Here is a 20270-nt window from a genome sequence, read left to right on the forward strand (position 1 = left end):
TTATGTAAGGTTTACGATACAAATCCATTTAGAAAATCTTGTTTTTTTAAACAAAGCTAGATCTCTGTTATAGTACGTCCACTAAAAGACGGAGAAAATATTGCTTTATTAATTGTATTGTACACAAATCAGATTGTACCAGATTCAGACACATTGTGCATTTACTCAATGCAATGATATGAGAGGAAAAGTTATGATAACTAAAAATCTGATATTTTCAGAAGTTATTAGACATGCCACATGCTTTCATGACTTATAGTATTGTGAAATTTGAGATATAGTATTGTTATTTATTTATTATGAGAGGTTCATAACTCTTATTTTTTTCCCCCTCAGGAATCAAAATCTTTTGCTGTGAACATGTTTAAAGGGCAAATCAGCACTTCTCAGGTGTTCCCCTTCCCCTCAGGTGACTCCAAGTTTTCTTTGTCTGTGCCAAAATATATTTTAGATGGGTTGCTTTGATATCACCACTAGATGTTATATTTTAGCCAAAATTGGAAAATGTTGAATTAAACTGATTATTGTTTTCTTTTAGGCCTTGCTGCACTACTGTTGTTCATTATACTCACACTTCAGTGTTTCTCAGTGTGTGTTTACTGTCATTTGTGCCCTGACTCTTTTTTTCATTCACCCTTGCAGTGCTCAATGAAGAGCAGTCGCAGTTCCTCAAGGAGTTGGTTGGGCCATGCAGCAAGTTTTTTGAAGTAAGTTTACCTACATTTCTGTTTTAGAATAATTGTGTGAAAACGCATATCATTGAAAACTCAAACAACAAGTGATTTAAAAAAAAATTAAGCACAAATTGAATCTTGATGAAGTGTCCCATAACAAGACAAGGCAATATTGAAACAACCCACCTTTACAATAAAGGTGTTTTAACCCTCTGGATCTCATTACTAAAACATTATTAGCATTACTTTAGTAAACATAACATTCAGCTCAGCTGTTTATTTAACATTGATTATAGAGCTGCATGATTAATCGTTTAAAGATTGTGGTCTCGATTCAAATACCCATGTGATCTCATTCCTAAATGACTCCGTGTTTATTAACCTCTTAAACTCCAAGGACCCTGATAAGGGTATACTTTGAATTTTAAATGTCTGTGGAGGAGCTCTGACCTCATACAGTATGTGGTAAAGCTTAGAATGTCTACTTTCTGGAGATATGCATCACTTGTATTGCATTTGTTTTACACTAAGTAAATTACTCTGGGACCATTTCCCCCTGGATTTGGCCTACCCAAATTGAAAAGCTTCCCATACCCACATACAGTAGTCTAAATACATAATTTTGGTGTCATTTTACACGAAACCTTTTGAAGTTACATAAAAAAATTGCTAAAAGTGATTTTAAGTATATTACACATTTAAGTATGTGTTGTTTGAGCTGTGATAAACCCAAAATAAAGAGTCGCTTTTTTATTTTTTATTTTTTTTTGTGTGTGTTTTAAATTCATTTTTAATTTTTTGGTTATAAATTCATTTTTGAAAGTGTGTATTATGTTTTTACAGCTCAGACAACATATACTTAAATGTTTATCACTTTTAGCAGTGTTTATGTAGCTTCAAAGTGTTTCCTGTAAAATGACACCTAAATTGTGCATTTAGACCACTGTATGTGGGTATGGGAAGCTTTTCAATTTGGGTAGGCCAAATCGAAAATGGTCCAAGAGCTAAGGAGGTTAAACCATTGACAAAATCACACCGGAACAATCAGATCTGCATTGGCGCTGCCGCTGATCCAGAGAGAGCCGCTATCATGTATCGTATGAAATAGCTTCATTAACAATCATTTCAACCACACAATATCATTATTTCTGTGTTACATATTTTGAAATTATCACAGAAATACTGGGATCAAAGTGTGTAGCTTGGATATAAACACTGATGTCTAAGACAAAATAGAGCAAATCCTTCAAAATATCTTGGCGCTTTAAATAATTATTGTATCAGTTACATCATTACGCCAGTAGGTGGCGACAAGAGGCTTAAAATGTATGTAATTGAATCATTAATTCAAGAGATTTGTTGAAAAACACTGATTCATCCAGTAATCAAACAAGTCAAGTATTTATCATTGAGTCATTGAGTCATTCATTAAAAAACTTAATGAAAGTCAATTTACTGAAGTTTTAATAGACATTTTGTCTGAACCTCTAGTAAATTAGATGTTATTTTGTTTAGTTGACTGTTTAGAATCATACAATACAGCATTTTCATATTGTTTGTTGTAATTAACAGTTATTAGAAATATGACCAAAAGAGTTTGCTACTACCGCAGTTTGTTATGGGAGAATACTATACCAGGAAGTGGGATTTTAGTGGAAATACATGGGCAGTTGGCATGCGTAGAGTGTTTTCACTGATGTGAAATGTGCCGATGTGTGTTTCCAGGAGGTGAATGACCCCATGAAGAATGACGCTCTGGAGAAGGTGGAGGATCACACAATGGAAGGCCTGAAGGAGATGGGAGCTTTTGGTCTTCAGGTGCCCGCAGATCTTGGTGGCGTCGGCCTCACCAACACACAGGTAAGATCACAGATCCATTTGGGTAGGAGGCAGATACATAAACAAGCAGAAGGCTAGAGATACACATGAATATTCTGCATATGCCTGCTCCGTTTGCAGTACGCCAGGCTGGTGGAGATTGTTGGGATGCATGATCTGGGAGTGGGCATCACTCTTGGTGCCCATCAGTCCATTGGATTCAAGGGCATCCTGCTTTTTGGAAACCCCCAGCAGAAAGAGAAGTACCTTCCAAAGCTGGCCACCGGTGAGTGAGCTTCAGTGTAAAGAACACACACACGACCACTGCTGCCATGTTTAGTAGGGACTTTAACTTAGCATATATTAGAGCTGCATGATTAATTGTTAAAAGATCGCAATTCTCGATTCAAACACCAATGCAATCTCATTCCTACATGACAACGGTTCGTCTGTGTCTATTCAACTTTTGACAGTCACACCGGAAGTCACACGTTGAGCCAAAGCAAGCAGATTTCATGTATAGATATGAAACAGCTTCACAGGCAGTCTTTTCAACCACACAATATCATTATTTCTGTAATAAATATTCATATCTTACAAATATTCATATTATCACAGATTAAAGTTTATAGTTTGGATATAAATAGTGATGTCTACGGTAGTGATCAAAATAGAGCAAATCACTTTTTGAAAGTAACTTGGCTCTTCAAATAATGATAATTGACCGCTCTAGAGAGTCACGAAGAAGAGACTGCGATTTTCTGACTGACATGCATACAAATTAGGCCACAAAAAAATCCAAATGGGAGTGTCATGATTGTGAATAATTGTGTATATTGTCATTTTTTTATGTTTATGTTTAATACACTTCATAAAATGCATGACTTTTTTTTTTTTAAAGCATTGTGAACAAATATTGTGCAAGGGTACGATACATTTTATGTTAAAGGGTTAGTTCACCCAAAAATGAAAATTCTGTCATTAATTACTTACCCTCATGTCGTTCGACACCCGTCAGACCTAATTTAAAAGAAGATATTTTAGTTGAAATCTGATGGCTCTGAAAGGCCTCCATTGGCTCAATGGCACGGTTCACTGTCAAGACCCTTAAAAGGCACTAAAGACGTCATTACAAAGTCCATCTCACTACAGTGGTTCTACAATAACTTTATGAATCGGCGAGAATAGTTTTTGTGCGCAAAAAAACCCTAAATAACGACTTGCATAGTGATGACGATTTCAAAACACAGCATCATGAAGCTTCGAAGCGTTATGAATCACTGAGTCGATTCAGCGGTTTGAATCGCCAAATTTCAGCAGTTTGGCGGTTTGACACGCGATCCGAATCATCATTTGGCTCACTGATTCATAACGCTTCGAAGTATATAATATATATATAATATTTCTAAGCATTTTTTTTGCATGGTAAAGTAAAACTCGCAGCTGTAGTTTTCCTTTTTTGCCAAATAATTTTGTTAGATAAATAACTTAAGTTTAGTATTTTGTTCTTCTCTCATATTTAAAATGGACCCACTTTATATTAGGTGGCCTTAACTACTATGTACTAACATTGTAATTAATCATTTGATACAATGCCTTTATTGTGTACATACATGTTTTTACATTGTACTTACATTTTTTAAATTAGCTGTTATTAATTTATGTAGTTATAATTACACTTCCCTTAAAGCTAAACCTACCCATACCACCACAACTGTCCCTAAATGTAACCGTATCCCACCTCAATATCAGCAGAAGTGTTTTGCAATACACTATGAACTTATTGAACTTGTACAACATTGTACTTGTTTTTTTGATGTAAGTACATAGTAGTTAAGGCCACCTAATATAAAGGTACATTGTAGGCACATTAAAAACAAATATCCCCTCTGGATATCACTTTTGGCTACTACTGTATTTACAAATGTTTAAAATAAGTCTGCTTTGGTCTATTGTCTTAAGTCTTAGTTCACTGTCAATTTTGTTAGAACCTAACTATTATATTATAGTAATAAAAAACGAACAAAAACTAGAAACTTAATCTGATGTCCAAAATGACTGTGCTTTTCACAAATGTTCAAATATTTTTTTTATATATAGCAGACCAAATCTATAAATGTAACACTTTGAAATTGAAAAACAAAATGGCGACCACTAATCTGAATATTGTCTATGGTTGTTGAATCGTAACTCTTGTGCTGTGTGTTTCTGGTAGGAGAGAACATTGCTGCCTTCTGTCTTACTGAACCGGCGAGCGGTTCTGATGCAGCCTCCATTAAAACCACTGCAGTTCGCTCCCCCTGCGGCCAGTACTTCACCCTGAATGGAAGCAAGATCTGGATCAGGTGTGTGTGTTTGTGGTCTTCTCATTAACATACTTGCACGCACAAACGGCAACACGCATCATGTAGACACAGATATCATAGATAGAGATAGACACACATCTCTTTTGGCCACTAGGGGGCATCATCACTGAACATATCCCAGGCTGGTCTATGTCCAGTTAAAAATGTGCGGATGATGTCACCTTACTATTAATCGCCTCTCTCGGCAAACAGCGTTTGTGGTCCCTGAGCCGTTTGTGTGCTTGTGGGGGGTTTTCTTATCTTGGTATGACAATGTAATTTCTGTATATCTCGTGTGTGTTGCTCATTGAAGTCTAGGAACACCCCAAGAATGTTCACATGTGCATTTTAGCATATGAGTAACTAAATACACTAAGTTTAGTAGTGTGAAGAACTGTTAAAATTACTGGAGCTTAGCGAGCATTGTGGTTTTTATTGCTCATACTCGGAGCTAGAGGGATTTTCTAAACCCCAAACTTTAATTAATGAACATTTCAATGCTTGTTCTAAATTGTTATATTATATTGCAGGGGTCTTCAATAGGGGGGCAATTATTGTTTGATCTCAAAGTATTGTTATTATTATTTTTAATTTTGGTAAAATAACTAAATAAAAGAAAATAGAAAAAGCATTAACGCATTTTGGGAAAACCCCAATGGGAAAAGAAAAATACAGTATTACATTAACTTCAACCAAAGCTAAAAGATGTTGAAGTTCAGTTGTTTTTTAATATAAATACCAAATCAAATATTCTATTTAAAATTGTGATTGGAGAATTTAGTTGAATAATTGAATAGCTGATAATAGGTGATGCAAAATCCCAGTAAATGAGATTCATCCAAAAACTTAATTATGCATATATTCATATGCCTTTTATATAAAATCGTAGAATATTTATTTACTCATATTCTAAAGGAAGTGAACTTATTTTAACTGTCTAATTAGCCCTATAGGTTGTAATTATTAGGGGCCAAGCACCGAAGGTGCGAAGGCACCTATTGAAACCGTTCCCGTTCTTATTATTATTATTCATCTTCTTCTTCTTCTTCCGCCACGAAGTCTATGGCAGCCCATAGAACCGTATGGTAAAAAGTTGTGAAATTTGGCACACTAATAGAGGACAGTCTGAAATGTCACCGTAGCAAATTTGGAGTCTCAAACTCAATCCCTCTAGCGCCACCATCAGTCCAAAATTTGACTCATGTTTATGCTAATAACTTTTGAACCATAAGGGCTAGAAACAAAATTCTCAAGAACTCGTCCTAGACGGTTCATCCGAATTGCACGAAAATTGATCCAGATCATCTTCAGACCATGCTGACAAAAAATCTTGCAAATCAAGTTGATTCGTCAAATCATTTGCGATAAACGCGCAAACAAATTTTACGTAGCGGTTGCAAAAACACTCTTAAGGCAATATCTCCGCAACGCTTTATCGTATTTAAACCAAACTTGGTACATGTCATCACAAGCATGACTTGAGGCAACATACAGCGTTTCGTCGCAGCGCCACCTACTGGTCCGGAGATACGAAAAATTGCTATTTTTGCTTATAACTTCTGAACTGTTTGTCCAAAAATCATAAAAGTGGTCTCGTTACATTCAGGACGGCATGCCGAGTCGTCTGATATTCAATTTTACCATATCGGCCATTTTGGCTGTCGGCCATTTTGAATTTTGTCAAAAAATGCTATATTTTACAAATGCATTAGTATATTGTTACTAAACTCGGTATGTGACTTCCTTGCTATGCCCTGAAGGTACTCAAAAAGTTTTAGGGCAGTGCCACCTTGTGGTCAAAAGATATAACAAACTTGACAAAAATGCTAATAACTTTTGATTAAATTAGCCTAGTATATTGAAACTGGTCATAATAGAGTCATTGGCTCATGCCGATTCAATTGCAACCTATGATGTCATTTTCGGTCATGATAATTTCCCCGCCATTTTTAATTTTCCAAAAAACCTACTTTTACGAACTCGTCCTAGACGGTTTGTCCGATTTGCACGAAAATTGAACCAGATCATCTTCAGACCATGCTGACAAAAAATCTTGCAAATCAAGTTGATTTGTCAAATCGTTTTCGATAAACGCGCACACAAATTTTGCGTAGCGGTTGCAAAAACACTCATAAGCCTATATCTCCACAACGCTTTATCGTATTCAAACCAATCTTGGTATATGTCATCACAAGCATGACCTGAAGCAACATGCAGCGTTTCGGCGGAGCGCCACCTACTGGTCCGGAGATACAAAAAATGGCTATTTTTGCTTATAACTTTTGAACTCTTTGTCCAAAAATCATGTCTTCCGCACCATGCTTTGAAGGTACTCAAAAAGTTTTGGGGCAGTGCCACCTTGTGGTCAGAGGTTATAACAAAATTTACAAACATGCTAATAACTTTTGATTAAATTAGCCTAGTTTAATGAAACTGGTCATAATACATTTATTGGCTCATGCCGAGAACATAGATACTAATTTTGCCATATTTGGTCAAACATCCTGTCCTCAATGTTCTTATTTGATCAAAACCTACTTTTTCAAACTCATCCTAGACCGTTTGTCCAATTTCCACCAAAATCGAATCGTATCATCTTCAGACTGTGTCAACAAAAAGTTAGGGATTTTGCATCAATAGATGAAACCGTTTTTGTAAACCGCAGTGACGAAGTTAAGCCATGATGCCAAAATGACTCTTGAGGCTGTATCTCTGCAATGCTTTGACATATTGGCATCAAACTTTGCATGTGTCATTGTTCCCTTATTCTGACCACACCACATCAATTTCGTAACTGTGCCACCTATTGGTCAAAAGTGATAAACCATTAACTTATATTATCAGTGACTCTATATATGATATTTCAGCCATTTTGCCTAATCTTCTTAAACTGTATAATTGTTAATTGTTGCAGTTGGTCTGACACTCTCAGACTACAATGCATTTTCAGCCTTTTGCTTAAAATCATCTTAAAACGTGATTAATTGCTCATTGCTCCAGTTGTTCTGACACTGCCAGCCATTTTGGCATGTCTTGTCTTCTTCTTTGCGCTTGGCCCCGGTATTGCTGCTTGCAGCTATATTTATTATTCATCTTCTTCTTCTTCCGCCACGAAGTCTATGGCAGCCCATAGAACCGTATGGTAAAAAGTTATGAAATTTGGCACACTAATAGAGGACAGTCTGAAATGTCACCATAGCAAATTTTGAGTCTCTAACTCAATCCCTCTAGCGCCACCATCAGTCCAAAATTAGACTCATGTTTATGCTAATAACTTTTGAACCATAAGGGCTAGAAACGAAATTCTTTTTTCCTCTGATTCCTTGGCTCAAGACATTTCGATTGCACCCTATGACGTCATTTTCCGTCATAATAATTTTCCCGCCATTTTTAATTAACCGAAAAACCTACTTTTGCGAACTCGTCCTAGACGGTTCATCCGATTTGCACGAAAATTGAACCAGATCATCTTCAGACCATGCTGACAAAAAATCTTGCAAATCAAGTTGATTCGTCAAATCATTTGCGATAAACGCGCAAACAAATTTTATGTAGCGGTTGCAAAAGCACTCTTAAGGCAATATCTCCGCAACGCTTTATCGTATTCAAACCAAACTTGGTACATGTCATCACAAGCATGACTTGAGGCAACATGCAGTGTTTCGGCGCAGCGCCACCTACTGGTCCGGAGATACAAAAAATGGCTGTTTTTGCTTATAACTTTTGAACCGTTTGTCCAAAAATCATAAAAGTGGTCTCGTTAGATTCAGGACGGCATGCCGAGTCGTCTGATATTCAATTTTACCATATCGCCCATTTTGGCTGTCGGCCATTTTGAATTATGTGCTAAAATGCTATATTTTACAAATGCATTAGTGTATTGTTACTAAACTCGGTATGTGACTTCCACTCCATGCCCTGAAGGTACTCAAAAAGTTTTGGGGCAGTGCCACCTTGTGGTCAAAAGTTATAACAAACTTGACAAAAATGCTAATAACTTTTGATTTAATTAGCTTAGTATAATGAAACTGGTCATAATACATTCATTGGCTCATGCCGATTCAATTGCATCCTATGACGTCATTTTCGGTTATGATAATTTCCCCGCCATATTTAATTTTCCAAAAAACCTACTTTTGCGAACTCGTCCTAGACGGTTTGTCCGATTTGCACGAAAATTGAACCAGATCATCTTCAGACCATGCTGACAAAAAATCTTGCAAATCAAGTTGATTCGTCAAATCGTTTTTGATAAACGTGCACACAAATTTTACGTAGCGGTTGCAAAAACACTCATAAGGCTATATCTCTACAATGCTTTATCGTATTCAATCCAAACTTGGTACATGTCATCACAAGCATGACTTGAGGCAACATGCAGTGTTTCGGCGCAGCGCCACCTACTGGTCCGGAGATACAAAAAATGGCTGTTTTTGCTTATAACTTTTGAACTGTTTGTCCAAAAATCATATCTTCCGCACCATGCTTTGAAGGTACTCAAAACGTTTTGGGGCAGTGCCACCTTGTGGTCAGAGGTTATAACAAAATTTACAAACATGCTAATAACTTTTGATTAAATTAGCCTAGTTTAATGAAACTGGTCATAATACAGTCATTGGCTCATGCCGAGAACAGAGATACTATTTTTTCCATATTTGGTCAAACATCCTGTCCTCAATGTTCTTATTTGATCAAAACCTACTTTTTCAAACTCATCCTAGACCGTTTGTCCAATTTCCACCAAAATCGAATCGTATCATCTTCAGACTGTGTCAACAAAAAGTTAGGGATTTTGCATCAATAGATGAAACCGTTTTTGTAAACCGCAACGACGAAGTTGAGCCATTATGCCAAAATGACTCTTGAGGCTGTATCTCTGCAATGCTTTGACATATTGGCATCAAACTTTGCATGTGTCATTGTTCCCTTATTCTGACCACACCACATCAATTTCGTATCTGTGCCACCTATTGGTCAAAAGTGATAAACCATTAACTTACATTATCAGTGACTCAATATATGATATTTCAGCCATTTTGCCTAATCTTCTTAAACTGTATAATTGTTAATTGTTGCAGTTGGTCTGACACTCTCAGACTACAATGCATTTTCAGCCTTTTGCTTCAAATCATCTTAAAACGTGATTAATTGCTCATTGCTCCTGTTGATCTGACACTGCCAGCCATTTTGGCATGTCTTGTCTTCTTCTTTGCGCTTGGCCCCGGTATTGCTGCTTGCAGCTATATTTCATCTTCTTCTTCTTCTTCTTCCGCCACGAAGTCAATGGCAGCCCATAGAACCGTATGGTAAAAAGTTGTGAAATTTGGCACACTAATAGAGGACAGTCTGAAATGTCACCGTAGCAAATTTGGAGTCTCAAACTCAATCCCTCTAGCGCCACCATCAGTCCAAAATTTTACTCATGTTTATGCTAATAACTTTTGAACCATAAGGGCTAGAAACAAAATTCTTTTTTCCTCTGATTCCTTGGCTCAAGACGATTCCATTGCACCCTATGACGTCATTTTCCGTCATAAAAATTTTCCCGCCATTTTGAATTTTCCGAAAAACCTACTTTTACGAACTCGTCCTAGACGGTTCATCCGATTTGCACGAAAATTGAACCAGATCATCTTCAGACCATGCTGACAAAAAATCTTGCAAATCAAGTTGATTCGTCAAATCATTTGCGATAAACGCGCAAACAAATTTTACGTAGTGGTTGCAAAAACACTCTTAAGGCAATATCTCCGCAACGCTTTATCGTATTCAAACCAAACTTGGTACATGTCATCACAAGCATGACTTGAGGCAACATACAGCGTTTCGGCGCAGCGCCACCTACTGGTCCGGAGATACGAAAAATTGCTATTTTTGCTTATAACTTCTGAACTGTTTGTCCAAAAATCATAAAAGTGGTCTCGATACATTCAGGACGGCATGCCGAGTCGTCTGATATTCAATTTTACCATATCGGCCATTTTGGCTGTCGGCCATTTTGAATTTTGTCAAAAAATGCTATATTTTACAAATGCATTAGTATATTGTTACTAAACTCGGTATGTGACTTCCTTGCTATGCCCTGAAGGTACTCAAAAAGTTTTAGGGCAGTGCCACCTTGTGGTCAAAAGATATAACAAACTTGACAAAAATGCTAATAACTTTTGATTAAATTAGCCTAGTATATTGAAACTGGTCATAATACATTTATTGGCTCATGCCGAGAACATAGATACTAATTTTGCCATATTTGGTCAAACATCCTGTCCTCAATGTTCTTATTTGATCAAAACCTACTTTTTCAAACTCATCCTAGACCGTTTATCCAATTTCCACCAAAATCGAATCGTATCATCTTCAGACTATGTCAACAAAAAGTTAGGGATTTTGCATCAATAGATGAAACCGTTTTTGTAAACCGCAGTGACGAAGTTGAGCCATGATGCCAAAATGACTCTTGAGGCTGTATCTCTGCAATGCTTTGACATATTGGCATCAAACTTTGCATGTGTCATTGTTCCCTTATTCTGACTACACCACATCAATTTCGTAACTGTGCCACCTATTGGTCAAAAGTGATAAACCATTAACTTATATTATCAGTGACTCTATATATGATATTTCAGCCATTTTGCCCTAATCTTCTTAAACTGTATAATTGTTCATTGTTGCAGTTGGTCTGACACTGTCAGACTACAATGCATTTTTCAGCCTTTTGCCTAAAATCATCTTAAAACGTGATTAATTGCTCATTGCTCCAGTTGATCTGACACTGCCAGCCATTTTGGCATGTCTTGTCTTCTTCTTTGCGCTTGGCCCCGGTATTGCTGCTTGCAGCTATATTTAGCAAATATGTCTGAAATGTACATCTTACTCACAATGAAATTAAGTAATAACCCCATGAGTATTCAATTATAAAACAATAACACTAGTAACAACAAGCCATTTTGGGCCTTCTTTTTTTACTCCAACATTGTGTCCACAAAGACACAAAAAACTGTTTTATCAATTTATCATAACGAGATTATATCAGTTAACCTTAACCGTTTCGACTGACTGCATTTTATTAATCACAATAAGTCGTGAAAAAGGAGACCCAGCCAAAACGTGAGCACAGATGCCGCCTCTCAGATGCATGATGTGATCCTGAATCCAGTTCTCTTTCTCAGTTTGTTGCGCTGACATGGTCAAATACACAGACAATTATAGCCCCGTTTCCACCTAAATTTCCCGAAAAAAATTGTCTCAGGAACTTTTTTCCCCCAGACCAGCTGCTGTCAGCGTTTCCATCGCGGTATAAAGTACTGTGAAGATTAGTCCGGTGACGTAGGACTGTGCGTGGCTTTCCAGAGCCCACTGGATTTCGTCTTTCGCAAATACACTGAGCCTGAACCTCATCGTCGGTCCATCGGTCGTATTTTTTAAACTCTTCGCAAACAACTCTTACTGCACGCACCGCAACAGACTTATAGGTTGAAATAATATGCTGCGTGAACTGAACCAATCAACATGTTCAGTGCCCATGTCCCACCCCCGAGAGTTCCTGAACTTTGAAAAAGTGCTACCTTGTGAGCAGGGCCGTTTGGAGGGGGAAATATTTACCTGTAACTTCATTTAGACCCTGCGGTCGAAACACAATGAAACACACCACCCCAAAGTCCCTAGTTCCTGGGGAAAGTTCCTGCGGTGTCAACATATCGTGTGGAGTATTCACATAAACACAGTCTGTTATGTCCTATGTGAACATAAACAGTTGGGAGGAAATTGGATGTGTGACAGTATATTAGAGCTGTTCATTCATTGGGCCAAATGGATCTTAAAGGGCCAGCAGCCTCCTAAACTGTTGCTGTCTGTTTCATTAATATTAATAATTTTTTAAAAATCAGTCACTGCTTTTGACTGAATCACTTTTGTGCCTTTGAATATGTATCAGTTTATATTTAATTAATACAGTGAAATCTATCTTTTTCCAATTGATTATGCAATTTATGTTGTATTTCTTACTAAATTTTAAAAACTTGGGTTAACTAGTTTGTATGTTTTTTCTATTGGAGTTGTACTATTGTTTGTAATTGGCTTCTTTGTTCCTATTTTTAATATCGAAAATAAAATTGCCTGCCTTGCTTTATTACTGCAATCATTACATGCATGTAATGATTGCAGTTTGCTTAAATGGCATTTGTTTTATAAAATTGGGTTGAATAAAATGGGAAGTTTCACGTTTAATTCAGTGGGATTTTTTTTTTTTTTTTTCTAGAATCAAATCTATGATATTGAATCGAAATTTGATTCAAAATTAAGAATTGAATTTTAACCGAATCGTGACCTCAAGAATCGATTTGAATTGATAAGCGAGGTACCAAATGATTCCCAGCCCCAGTATCTATGTCTATCTGTCCAGCAAGGCCTGAAAAAGGATGAACATCCAGGTATCTTGTTAATAATGAGCAGGTTCTGTTAAACCTCTTCTGTTGCTAGTAATGGAGGCATTGCTGAGATCTTCACTGTGTTTGCAAAGACTCCTGTGAAGGACGAGAAGACCGGAGAGATGAAGGACAAAATCACAGCGTTCGTTGTGGAGAGGAGCTTTGGAGGAGTCACACAGTTAGTAATTTTGTTCTAACATGTGCCTCTAATCATCTTTCTTTCTAATCAGTCATGTTTTGTTTTTGACATTCTCATTGACCGTTTCCTCTTTCTATCATCACCATCTTTCTTGATCTTTCATGACTCATTTCACCTTAATCATCTCTCTTTTTTCGTTCTCTCTCAGCGGTCCTCCTGAGAAAAAGATGGGTATCAAAGCGTCCAACACGGCAGAGGTGTATTTTGAGAACGTGCGTGTCCCTGCGGACTGTGTGCTGGGAGAGGTTGGAGGGGGATTCAAAGTGGCCATGAACATCCTCAACAACGGCCGCTTCGGGATGGCTGCCGCCCTCTCTGGCACCATGAAGGGTGTCATCGCCAAAGCGGTGCGTATGTGTGCTAAAGTGCACGTTATCAGATGATCGCTCGCTTTGTGAGCTGTTTGTTTCTTTCTGCTGAACTGAGTTTTTCTTGCTTTCGTTTTCGTTTCCTCTTCCTTACCTAGTTTGTCTAGCATGTTGTTTTGTGAGCGCCAATTTAAGGCCACATCCTCCCATCCACCAACACCCCTATCATCCTCGCTTCCTCTACTTAATATGCAGGGAAATTCCTCAGCATGCATTGCACTGTCCTCGGGCTGAGCTCACACACCTCGTCTCTTTGAATTTTCACCGCTCATTTTTCTTGAGCTGCTCATCACAGTTGACTCAAGCTGATATATTCTGACATACTTTCTTGCAACTATGTATATATGAAAAGTTGCCAAATGCAGAAATGCAAATGAAACTTCTGCTCGTACCAAAGGAATTCTCAAATTTGGTCATTTTTGTTTTTAATAAAGCAATAAATACCCAAACAGGATGCTGGTACACTTATAGCAATATGTTCTTATGAAACCTGCTGTTGCTGAGTGATTGTGGGCTACAGCAGTTTTCTCGCTGAGGGAGGGGTAGATTTCTCAACAGCCTCGTTCTTTCTCTTACCACAGGCATTTGTGTTTGTCTCTGTTTGTGTATCCGTCTCAGACCAGGAACTGTAAAAAGAGGAAACCAAGCGTAGTCCTTATCCACTGCACTACACTTTGTAGTTACCTTTGGTTAGTTTGTTTTTTAGGTCATATTTAACAAGGCAAGAGTCAAGTGTCAAGAACGCATATACTGAAAAATCTATCCTAATGTTACTTTGTTCTCACATATATAAATATAAAAAATGCCAGTCACATTTTTGCACCATCAGTGCATTTATGAAGTATAGGCCTATATACATCGATTAGGCATAACATGACAGGTGAAGTGAATAACACTGTTCATCAACTGTCTGTTAGTGGGTGGGATATATTAGGCAGCAAGTGAACATTTTGTCCTCAAAGTTGATGTGTTAGAAGCAGGAAAAATAGGCAAGCGTAAGGATTTGAGCGAGTTTGACAAGGGCCAAATTGTGATGGCTAGACGACTGGGTCAGAGCATCTCCAAAACTGCAGCTCTTGTGGGGTGTTCCCGGTCTGCAGTGGTCAGTCTCTATCAAAAGTGCTCCAAGGAAGGAACAGTGGTTAACCCGGGGACAGGCACATTGATGCACGTGGGGAGCGAAGGCTGGCCCGTGTGGTCTGATCAAACAGACGAGCTACTGTAGCTCAAATTGCTCAAGAAGTTAATGCTGGTTCTGATAGAAAGGTGTCAGAATGCACAGTGCATCGCAGTTTGTTGTGTATGGGGCGGCATAGCCGCAGACCTGCCCATGCTGACCCCTGTCCACCACAGAAAACGCCAACAGTGGCACGTGAGCATCAGAGCTGGAGAACGGAGCAATGGAAGAAGGTGGCCTGGTCTGATGAATCACGTTTTCTTTTACATCACACATGGGAACACATGGAAGCCGACGGAGGCAGTGATGCTTTGGGCAATGTTCTGCTGGGAAACCTTGGGTCCTCCATCCATGTGGATGTTACTTTGACACGTACCACCTACCTAAGCATTGTTGCAGACCATGTACACCCTTTCATGGGAACGGTCTTCCCTGGTGGCTGTGGCTCTTTCAGCAGATAATGCACCCTGGCACAAAGCAAAAATGGTTCAGGAATGGTTTGAGGAGCACAACGAGTTTGTGGTGTTGACTTGGCCTCCAAATTCCCCAGATCTCAATCCAGTCGAGCATCTGTGGGATGTGCTGAACAAACATGTCCGATCCATGGAGGCCCCACCTCGCAACTTACAGGACTTGAAGGATCTGCTGCAAACATCTTGGTGCCAGACACAACAGCACACCTTAAGGGGTCTAGTGGAGTCCATGCCTCGATGGGTCAGGGCTGTTTTGGCAGCAAAAGGGGAGCCAACACAATATTAGGAAGGTGGTCATAATGTTATGCCTGATCGGTGTGCATGTGCATTTTTTTGCACATGCTTTTTCAGTGAAATCATAATTCTTCATGCTATTATTTCCAAAACACTGTATTACTTTATTTTGTTGAGTTCACCAATTCGCTTAATACAATGTCTATATTTCCCCTTTTTTCTCTCACACAGGTCGACCATGCTGCTAACCGGACCCAATTTGGCAGCAAGATTCACAACTATGGTGCCATTCAGGAAAAGATGGCCAGAATGGCCATGCTTCACTATGTGACAGAGGTGAGCTTACCCACTGTTTTGCCTTGACTTTCCCCTCAGGGAACAAGGAAATCTGAGTCACACTGACTGAACACTGACTAACATCTACATGCAGATCAAATACATTTACAGTTCCTCTATTATGCTTGTTGAATATTACCTTTCATGCAGTGTGTAATATCATAATAGGTCTGCAACGTTTTAAAGATCAAAGTAAATCTATTGCAACAAAATAGCATAACAGAGGCTCTTTAAGCAATCCAAAGACAAAAAAATCGCTAATGGTCTTGCTCTTTATGGACTTTGCAGGTGTCAGCACTTTAGCTTTGTACACTTGCAGAGCTCAGTCCGTGAAAGTCTTACTTCCACGTGACATTGAGGAAGTGGAAGTTCCCCCTAATTTGTGTTTTTAGGCTCTAAAAATACACTGGCCTTTTCCCATCTGTTGTTTTGCTGTGTTTGTTTTCCATTACATTAAGCAGTTTGTTTGTTCTGAAGATTTTAAATGGTGTTCTCCCGTTTTTCCCATCCTTTTTTCTTTTCTCCATGGATTTAGTCTATGGCTTACATGGTTAGTGGGAACATGGACAGCGGAGCCAAAGAGTTCCAGATTGAGGCGGCCATTAGTAAAATCTTTGCCTCCGTAAGTGTTCAACACAGTTTTTCATATTCTGGGAATTTCCAGGATCAAATACCTGATGTGATGTTTAAAGCATAAGTGCAAATTCACCATATTGTTTGATTTTCCTCTAGGAAGCAGCTTGGTTGGTGACGGACGAATGCATTCAGATTATGGGTGGAATGGGATTCATGAAGGTCAGTATGTGTGTGTGTGTGTGTGTATATTGTGACTGGGTTTTTAAAACGTATTCTGTGATGTTTAAAGGGTTAGTTCACCCAAAAATGAAAATTCTGTCATTAATTACTCACCCTCATGTCGTTCGACACCCGTAAGACCTCCGTTCATCTTCGGAACACAAATGAAGATATTTTAGTTGAAAGCTGATGGCTGAGAAAGGCTTCAGATAGGCCTCCATTGGCATTCAGTACATTTACACTCCCAAGACCAATAAAAGGCACTTAAAACGTCGTTACAAAGTCCATCTCACCACAGTGACTCTACAATAATTTTACGATGCGACGACAATAGTTTTTGTGCGCAAATAAAAATCAAAAGAACACCTTTATCCAGCTTGTTATTGTCTTCCGTGTGTGCCTCCACGACGCATGCGCGAGAATATGACGCAGATCCGGCGTTCGGGAATCCATGAAATGCACACTTAAGCCCCATTTTGAGAACTACGCCGAGACCTAAAGCACGATCAATGTAGAATTCAACAGCTTAGATACGCGCGTCTTCCTCTGCTTGTCACAAATCGCTTCTGGGTCATGTGTCCGAACGCCGGATCTGCGTCATATTCTCGCGCATGCGCATGCGATAGCCATCCGATCGTTGAAAAAAAACAGGTGTAAATGCCCTCCGAAACGTATTCAAGATGGATTTAAATCCGATCGCTCAAACCACTTCAGGAGGTGGTCTGGGCCGCATTCCTGATGAAACTGATCAAGTCTAAATGCATCTGGCTGTTGTAAATTGTACTCCTTCCAGCAATGCTAAAATTAAACATGTGAGAGCGTTACAGGCTATATGACGTTATAGTCAGATATGACCGCGCTACTGCAGAACGCATCGCCACAGGCGAGCAGCGGAGGATCTCTCCATCAAGCCAACACACAAACTACCGCAAATAAAACCGAAAGTAAGTCGCAGATGCTCAACACACTATCCTCTTCATTAAAAGTAAAGAAACTGAAAGATCTTTCCAGTGCTGTTGCCGCGCTCGCTCCTATTGCGGTCTTTGATTTTGAAATTAGCTGATGATCAATAAAATGTAGCTCATATCTGTTGCTTTCAGTGATGTGAACTCCGTTAAATCTGCATATAGTGCGGGAATTGAAGATCGGATTTATATGCGGAGACACATTTATGTGACCAAGTGTAAACGGAATGGTTTTGATAAATCAGATTGATATCTGATCAGTAAAAGCGCATGAAGTGATCAGGTGTAAACATGCCCACAGAAACTCAAAGGTCTTCACGGCAACCCACCAAAATAAACTTGAAGAAATTGTGACAAAAATATATTACTGGTGTACAGTAGAATTTAGCTACGCCTCAATGTGATAATAATACTAGCAAAAATAATATATCACTATAGGAATAAACTCTATATGTCTAACAGTAAAGCTGTTATGCCGCACTTTGTTTGACAGAGACGTTGGTTTAATTTCATATAAATAAAAGATCAATTAAATTAATGTTTTATTGCCAGAAAAATTTAAATGCAAAACAAAAAACATTTCATAGAGATGAAGAAAAAAAAGCAAAAAAATTGTGTATTTTCTTGTTTTAATTAACTCAATTAATTAGATATGCTTTTTGATTATTAAGATTGAATTAAACCATTCAAATGGAATCCAGAAAATGTAAAACTGAAAACACAGAATTTGGTCAAAATAAAACGGAATTTGAGAAAAAAATAGGATCCCAAAAATTTTTGTTAAACCTTTAGTAAATTGTTAAATTGAAGCTTCATGATTTAAATTAATTAGACATGCTTTTTTATTACTAAAATAAAATTTGACCATTTAAAATTGAGTCAAAACATGGATTTCATAGGGCCCTATTTACATCTAGCTATATTGTATATCAATGCAACATCTTGTATATCTCCAGCACATGATTAAGAGATAAATGTTAGTGGTTTTGTACAAAGATGTTTATGTCAGCTTTTTCAGAAACCTCACTCTTTCAGGGTGGAAGTCTAATTTTGTCACAGTAGAGTTGCAACATAGTGTCTGCATTTTGACTCAAAGAGTGAACATTCAGAAACACCAATTGTGTGGGCAATCACACTCCGTGAGGCCTAAATGTTCTGTCCCGGGGGTGGTGGAAAAACTGGAGGTGTCTTGCAAAGGTAGACCTCTGCTGCAACATGATTGGTTAGCGAGGGGAGGACACGGCTGTGCTAACCTTTCACGTCGCAGCGCAAAACCATACACAGATAAAACGGCTGAATGTAGGTCACGTCTGCACATTGACTGTGTTTGTTTTCTCGTGTCAGTTGGGATGCTACACATGATGTAAAGGGGTTCTTCCAGCTTGATGATCTTGCATGTGCAAAATGTGCAGACGCATTGATCAACATCAGGCAGTCGAGCTGATTTTTCAGAGAAGAGTCTCATCAATTCCTATAATCTATCTCTTTTGTGGGCTACTGTTCAGTCAGATCAGAAATGCATATCTCACTGCTCCAGTTATTTTTCATTTTACATATCTATACACACACAAACATACATTACCAGTCAAAATTTGTTTAAAATGTTTTTGATATAACAATTTCTCAGGGAACCAGAGTTACTTTTGTAATAGTGACATTTTCTATTTTATTTTATCTGTATTTTCAGCATCATTCCTCCAGTCTTCAGTGTCACATGATCCTTCAGAAATCATTCTGATATAATGATTTGCTGCTCAAGAAACATTTATAATTATTATCACAAAAGTTGAACACAATTGTGCTGCTTAATATTTTTGTGGAAACAAAAGTTTTAATAAAAAAAAAAAAACGTTTTTTTTTTAAATTCCGGCAAGGATGCATTAACGTGACACAAAACATTTATAATGTTACAAAAGATTACTATCTATTGAACACTATTCATAAAGGAATCCTGGGGAAAAAACATGAATCATGGTTTCCCCATATTAAGATATTTAGCTAGTATTCAAAATATTAAGCAAGTTCTCAATATTGATAATAAGAACCATTAATAATAATTAAGCAGCACCAATAATCGAGCACCAAATCATCATTTCTGAATGATTTCTGAAGGATCATGTGACACTGAAGTCTGGAGTAATGATGCTGAAAATTCAGCTTTGATCACAGGAATAAATTACATTTAAAATATATTAAAATAAGACATTTTTTACATAATAATCCTATTTTACTCTATTTTTTCGCAAATAAATGCAGCAATGTCCCATCATGAAGACGTAGTTATTACTGAGTAATATTAACTACATGTACTTACTATAGAGTTACAGTTAGGGTTTGGTTTAGGGTCAGTTACTTGTAAATATAATGATTTGTAATTTATTGTTATCACTATAATAAGTACATAACCACGCCACCTTAAAATGATGGTACTGAATAAATTGATTATTTTTGTGGCACTTT

The 20270-nt window shown here is 37.9% G+C and overlaps 1 protein-coding gene across 1 annotated transcript in view; it reads left to right on the plus strand.

The window, feature by feature from the left end:
• Nucleotides 1-20270, plus strand: part of acadvl (acyl-CoA dehydrogenase very long chain) — a 31243-nt gene that overhangs the window by 2504 nt on the left and 8469 nt on the right. Inside the window, exons 4-13 of the mRNA XM_079809103.1 lie at nt 337-409; nt 643-707; nt 2400-2534; nt 2634-2778; nt 4708-4837; nt 13316-13441; nt 13611-13809; nt 15946-16050; nt 16586-16672; nt 16783-16845. Coding sequence (XP_079665229.1) covers nt 337-409; nt 643-707; nt 2400-2534; nt 2634-2778; nt 4708-4837; nt 13316-13441; nt 13611-13809; nt 15946-16050; nt 16586-16672; nt 16783-16845 — 1128 coding nt within the window. The remainder of the gene's footprint in view (nt 1-336; nt 410-642; nt 708-2399; nt 2535-2633; nt 2779-4707; nt 4838-13315; nt 13442-13610; nt 13810-15945; nt 16051-16585; nt 16673-16782; nt 16846-20270) is intronic.

Source organism: Gobio gobio (genome assembly GCF_949357685.1).
Source record: "Gobio gobio genome assembly, chromosome: 2".
NCBI lineage: Eukaryota > Metazoa > Chordata > Actinopteri > Cypriniformes > Gobionidae > Gobio > Gobio gobio.